Here is a 7,017-nt window from a genome sequence, read left to right as displayed (position 1 = left end):
GTTAAAGTGTAAGACCTTATATTCCAATTTAAATCAATAATATGGGCAGTTACAGTGATGTAGGAATCTAGAGATAATGACGACCATCCTTCGGTTGTACAACTTATACTTTTAACTTTATTAAGGTCCTCTTTTATTTTCAAGGTAAGAGATACTTTCAAGTTATTTATTCTACTTTTTATAGCTTCTTGTTTACAAACTTTATAGTTAGGTTCAAGAACCGCCATAAATTGTTGAAATCCTGTGCTGGAGTAAAATGATATGGGTAGCTGATTCATTACTATTAATTTTGATAGGGCTATATGGATTTGTTCTGTTCGTTCGCGGCTGCACATTTTATTTGATATTGATTTGATATCGTCTTGATCTCTTGAACATCTTTTGCGTTTTCGGCTATTCAAAGGCATCGATTGACCATTATTATTACTTGAACTTTCTAAGTCAGCGTTATTTTCATTATCTTCAAGTTCAACGCCCTGACACGCATTTTCAAAGTTTGATGAAGTACTTGTACCACTGTTACGAACCCACCCTTTTTAGGGCTTATCACCCTTATATATATTTTTTTTTCGTATGGCGTATTGACCGGGAGTGACTATGGCTAACTTTATGCCAGTTCGGTCGCCAGGTGCATGGCATTTCAGCCATGCATTCGGGGTTGATAGTATGGGTCGCCGCTAAAAATCCCGGATGGTCACCCATCCGGGATCAAGCAACAACGGACACAGCTTAACCTCAAGTGCCACGCGGCATCTGAGGTATCCACTGCACCTCAATATATATATTACATTGTACAACTTATCAGGACTAACATATACATATATCTATATATTACATTATGTGACTTCTCATTGTTAAATATTGCTAAACATGAATGTACCACACGTGCCGATTTCACATCAGACCCAAAAGGTCATTACAGCGTCTTGCGAATGCAGACAAACTGTAATTCTGTTTACAGCAGCTGACCCCGCTAGCGAGGCTAACTGCTAAAAACTGCTAAAGTGAACGTACGTTTTGGCAAACACCGTGGGAAGTTCACCTTCAAAGCTAACCAATTTTGTCCATGCGAAAACTGAACTCCGCGCCGCCACTTGCTCCTCACCGTTGACGTAAGCGGATGTCATGGACGAACGAGGTCATCCACTCGCGGACTTGCGATAATTGCGAAGATTCCCACGCCCATTCAGCGAGCGGACCAGCATATAAGGGGCAACTTCAGCCATAGGAGGGCAGATGTTCTGGGACCGCCACACACTATACTTGAAGTTTCTACCTATAATCTTCTTTTGAAGTCTTAAGCGGCTTATATTTGTCTTGATCGTCATATTTATGAAGCACACTGAACTTATGCTATTAACTGTTTGACGTTGTACATGTTTTATAAGTATATTAAATTAAATGTTTGTGATTTACCTTGAAGTTATTCTATTAAATATCTAAAAACCTATCACCACGATTTTGACAAGACTCAAACAGCCTGCAATACATACGTACAGGGCTACAGGGTCTTAACACCACTAAAACCATAAAATATTTAAGATTGTGCATTGGCGTATTTAGGTAGGCTTTTTATGGTCAAATTTTCGAAAACCCCTAAAAAATGGGGGAAATACCTGAATTAAATAGTAGCTTAGGCAATTAAGGGGGGGGGGTAGATAATGAGTTTGTTATCGAAAAATCTAAAATGATTTGTTTTTGCAAGAGTCGAAATTCAAATTGCATACAAATTTGCCAGTATTTGAAAATTACCAACTTCGTCTATCTTTGCTACTTACAAAACTTATTTAAGTAAATTATGGAAGTTTTGTTTGACAGTAATAGTACGGTATATCCGGACAGTTCATTAATAAAATTTTATGAAGTACAATAATTTGCCAATAGATCAATTGATCAAACGTACATCTCGCCAAAATATAATTTTTTTAATAATTATATGTAATGAACACGCGCAATGTGGTAGTAAAAACTATATTGGTATTTTATCGAACTGATATAGTCCAGTATTTAGAGACTATCGATTTTGTTTAAATATGATTTGAGTGGCACTGGCACTAGTAATCAAGAGCACGATCGCGTACCACAGATGATTGGGTTTCAAGTTTGTTCCGGGTGTGTGTCCGCTTTGTATTGTCGTATGTTAAATTGGTAGCCGAATGTACCCTTTATAGTTTTAAATGCTTATTATTGATTCCAAATCCTAAACAAAACCATTATATAGGGTGCTAACATCCTAAGAGTCCTATGTATCATGCATAATTTAATTATAATAGTATTTATCAAATGTATCAAATACCTAGCTTCATTTAATATGTAGAAAAATGTCCGTAAAATACCTACTATTAATGTAATATTGATATGACTATCCCATTTAAGTCTATAATCTATGATTAGGCCAAGATTTTTTAATTGAGAATGATTATTCAATTATTTCGGGTTGCTACAATTGCTTCGAATGTTTTTCACCGCGATATGATATCACTACGAAATTGCTTTATCATACAATAGCTACGAACATACATTTTTACCTCGATTTGCAATTGCTACGATGTCATCATACTTCGAACATATAAAATAATTTAAAATACTACGATATGACCGTAATACCTCTTATGTGTTTTACTACGAACATGAATATTATCTACACTAAACAATTGTCAATCGGATTATCATTTCACTGATCATCCATGCATAAATCATAATATTAATTCTTTCTTTTAATTTGTAACTTGTAAAATGTTCAATTTTGGGACTTTGGTTACCTTACCTACTGTTAAAATTAAAAATCTCAGATGAAGCGGAGAAAGTTAAACGTTGAGTAGGTATATTTTATATTATGTAAATCGCCCGTAGGCCTAAATGTGTATAATAGGTGGCCACACTGCGCATTTACAGTTGGTCCTACTGTCAGCTTATCGGTCAGCTGACCGCTTCCAACAGTCGTCGATAAGGAACTTTAATCTCTGAAGACTTTAAAAGTTTATATTTTATAACCACATAATTTTTTAATTTCTATTCAACGTGTTCAAGTCCGCAGGTTACGAGGTACGTATCCTCTTACTTAATTATTTTTATATTTTCGGCGTGTAAGTTCATCAAATATTTTGCTCTAGGATTAAATTATTAAGACGTGATTAACCATTTATTTCCCAATTTTTATAAAAATATTTTTAATGGTCATGAATTTAGGGGAAAAGTATAATATATCTTAAGTAAAATTACGTTTATACCATCTGGATTCTGGTAGATGGCAATAATTTCTTTTATAACTATAGAGTAACACTTACATTAAACGTATTTTTTCTAACGAAATAAAATGTTGTAATAAATATGTTGCATTTCTACTACAATGGGTACTGAAATTAGACTATTAAAATTACCTAATCGCTAAGTACAGAAAAGGCACATGTTTAAGTTTTAACATTTTTTCAGGATAGACAAAAATCTGTCCAGGACAAGTGCATTTTCTGTATTTAGCGATTCAGCTGGCCAATAATCGGATATGATTAATTTATTTTTGAATTAATTGGCATTTTATTACTTTGCATTTCTCCCGAGATTTTCACTTAGAAATAATATTAACAAGTGTTTATTAGGTTAAAAAAATGAATTTTATATAAGGCTATAATCAAGCGGATATCTTAAAGGGACGCCATACCCCCATTTATTCAGGAATGAAGTATAGGCACTAGTTTCAAAATCTTTATTTAGAGATTAAACTGTGATGTGTTGTGTTCAGTTATTATGAATTTTTATTTAGGTAGTTAATTTATTTTTCAAATAAGTCACAGCATGGTCGGCCGTAACTTAAACACTGCATAAACTTAGTTTTCTAATTCCAAAAACTCAGCTTACCGGGTGGTTTTAGGGTAAAACACCTGATTATAAAAGTTTTATGTGAGAACATTTCCTATGTTTTGATGGAAACCAATTTTCAAAAGTTGGTTTGTAGATGGAACAATATGGCATAAAGAAAGGGTATATTTTTAATTATTAAAATGTATGTATATACCCTAATATAAAAATGTAATTTTTAAAAATTTAATTCTAATAAAACATAATTAAAGTTTTCACCTTTCAAACAAATTTTAATTTATATCTGCTTGCATTGTAGACTTCATATCTTTGGAAATACAAAAGTACACATGATACGAGTATATTATATGATATGTATTGTCACACATTTTATAAATAAAAAAAAACAAACTTTAAAAAATATTAGATAAAACACAAAATTAATAATATAAATAAAAATCTTATTACAAAATAAAAAAAAAACTTCAAAATGTTAAATAAAAAAAATATATACATATATAAAAACTATATAAAATAAAATGATCCGCTAATAAATATTTTAGCAACGCCATCTATCTCCACATACTTCGCATTCCTCTGGAAGCGGGAGTGCACAGTCGACACATCTCCATCCATAGTCGTAATAGAGGTAGGCGTACCTTGTCAAATTTGGCATGTCTCTGACAACTCTCCAACAGGAAATACAATTGCTTCCTGTTGGGTCTAGCAAGCTATTTAGGTTTTCCATCCATCTACCTAAAACGAACAGATGTGTGATATTATTACACAAGTATTGTATTAATTTATTAATATATTTACCATTTTCGCCAACTCTATAATGCATAATATTTATTCGTGGAGCTCTTGGAAATATTACGCGGCAAATTGGACATTCCTCCAGCCGTCGGCCACACGTATCGCAGCACCACCTATGATCACATGGCAAGAGAATATTTATTATCTCTCCTGCTTCTCCTCTGCTGCCCAGGCACACAAACCATCTATCGTCTTTCTCGCCTATATAAATACACAAAGGTATATAATAGTTTATTTCTAAGCTGTAAAAATGTAATATGATAATTATTTTATATTTTTAAAAAAAATATATTACATTTCTTAATGTAAAATACAATTTACAATATTTGTACCTGGCATTTGTGGTTGTTGGAATGATGGGCGCACTGCCATGACGATGTTTGGTACATCTGTTAATATTAAATTAATTAAAAAAACTTTATTTATTTAGAAACACCAGAACATTTTTAATACCTTCATTTGCAGGCTCTGCCACTTCCACCTCTATCTCTTCAATATTGTCATTATCTACAAATAAATAAATGCATAATTTGTGTAATGTTTTCCAAAGAAATTTCTTTAAAACCTTTAATTGCCTTGGTGTTCCAACACTGCACCCACGTCATTCATAATGATAACTTCTATACATTTAATAAAAAAAAAAATAAGTTAATACTTTAATTACTTTCAATTTTTAAAAATTTTTCTTTAAGTGTTGAACATACCTTCAATTTCGGTTTCTACAATTGGAAGCGGTGGCGGTAGTTGCGGTCTGGTAACTTGCGGCCTACCACGTCGAGGCTGTTGTCCTCTACCCCGACCTGTGCCTCTACCTCTACCTCTCCCTATAGGTAATCTTGCTGGTTCTTGATGTGGTGGTGACAAAGACTGGAGCAAAATTGGATTTTCCGGTATATTCACATCTGAATGAAATATAATTAAAAATAAGTGAATTAAAATTTAATAAGTGAATTAAAATGGAAAATCTTACCGAGAACCATTTGACCGATTTGCCGATCCCGATAACCTCTTGCCATGTATGCCACCCTTCTTAAAAATGAGATGATCCCATATCAGCCATTTCTGACATTTTGATGTGCGACCGTTAATATTTGGTAATTTGTATTTCTTGTTGACACAATTGATATCCGAACGTATAGCATTTACATTATATTCATCAACAGAGTCTGAACGCGGTCTTTTCAGACCTGATGATGAGCACGGCTGCGGGTCGTCCGAGTCTGTCGCAACTGGATGGTCTTTGTTAGTGACAGGCGGGCGAATGGCGCTAAAAGTATTACAGTATGTATTCCAGTTGTTTTCTAATACTATTTCTGGGATTTGGTTATCTAAGTCGTCGTCTATGTCCATGTCGCTGTCTTCAGCTTATATACATTTCTATTGTTAATTTTTTAACTTTTAATGACCTGTTGGCCATTTAATACTTGCTGAGTTCTTCTTCATACTCTGCTCTCCACATTCCTCAGTCTATCTGTAAGGGTGTAATTACATTTAATAACATTTAAAATTCCACCAAAAAATGTATTGTATGTTAAATTGATTAAATTTTTTAGTTACCGTAAAAGTTCCATATCGGAAGATGCTGGCCAATGGTTGTTCTTATTACGTTATGAAAGCTCTCTATGTAATTATTAGTTCGTATACTTAGTTGGTAAACAGAGAATCTATCTGGACGAATGACGTCTAACCAATAATACTGAAAATAGTTAAATAATTTGGTCAGTATATCTTGAACGCCCATCTGTGTGGCCAATTGTACGATAGCATTAAAAACTCCAGTTATGCTGAATTCATCTGGCAGACCTTCTGCCCTCTCTACTGGCAAATGCGGTAATGCCATGATCTATTAAAATAACAAAGAAATAAAATTGTAAATATAGTAACAATTCATTATATTTTTTTAGGCCTTATTTTGATTTATGAACTACTATCCTCAAAACCATTGCTGCATTACTATCATTTCTGACATCACCAGCAAGATTATGTTGTTAAACGAATCGTACAATGCTCTATAAATAAAAAATGTAAGTTCATGTTTTGTCTTCTTTTTCTGCTAAAATTTCAATATCATTATTTTATACCTTGACAGGCCTTGACGGCCAAACATTTGACGTTGGAAAAGTGAGACGATGTCGGACGATAACACATGACGTCTTAACCACTTGGGTTAATTAAAATATAATATTTCAGGAAATTAACTAACCTGGTTGAAATGAAATCAGCATCCTACCAAATGGGACTCTGCCATTACTCGTCTTACTGCGTTCCTCAACGCAGTTTCGAAATCGGTTACAATTTGAATATTTTGCCAATCCAAAATATCCACGCCGATGTCATCTCTTAAAAATTGGAGAAGTCTTATGTAAAGGTTTTCTGTCCTTTGATTAAGCAATGCGTAAACGATGG

General features: G+C 33.5%; 1 protein-coding gene across 1 annotated transcript; it reads right to left on the bottom strand.

The window, feature by feature from the left end:
* Positions 1-4,329: 4,329 nt before the first annotated feature.
* On the bottom strand, positions 4,330-6,273 carry LOC126842253 (uncharacterized). The gene is made up of 8 exons (XM_050579140.1): positions 6,169-6,273; positions 5,582-6,082; positions 5,316-5,513; positions 5,187-5,231; positions 5,065-5,118; positions 4,944-5,000; positions 4,615-4,812; positions 4,330-4,551 (listed from the first exon to the last, which is right to left on the bottom strand). The coding sequence occupies exons 2-8, from the start codon at positions 5,625-5,627 to the stop codon at positions 4,355-4,357; spliced, it is 795 nt and encodes a 264-aa protein (XP_050435097.1). The 5' UTR covers positions 5,628-6,082; positions 6,169-6,273; the 3' UTR covers positions 4,330-4,354.
* Positions 6,274-7,017: the final 744 nt, after the last annotated feature.

This window comes from Adelges cooleyi, unplaced genomic scaffold, assembly GCF_023614345.1.
Source record: "Adelges cooleyi isolate 19-005CV unplaced genomic scaffold, UGA_ACOO_1.1 ACOO_flye_CR_arks_rails_tigmint_CR_PRNA_467, whole genome shotgun sequence".
NCBI lineage: Eukaryota > Metazoa > Arthropoda > Insecta > Hemiptera > Adelgidae > Adelges > Adelges cooleyi.
The sequence above is the reverse complement of the archived record's forward strand: the minus strand, read 5'-3'. Positions and strand labels throughout refer to the sequence as shown.

Coding starts and splice junctions, on each gene's coding strand:
- LOC126842253 (XM_050579140.1), bottom strand. CDS start 5,627: ATGGCAAGAGGTTATCGGGATCGGCAAATCGGTCAAATGGTTCTCG. Junction 5,119..5,186: donor TGCAGTGTTGGAACACCAAG/GCAATTAAAGGT, acceptor ATTTATTTGTAG/ATAATGACAATATTGAAGAG. Junction 5,001..5,064: donor GGCAGAGCCTGCAAATGAAG/GTATTAAAAATG, acceptor TAATATTAACAG/ATGTACCAAACATCGTCATG.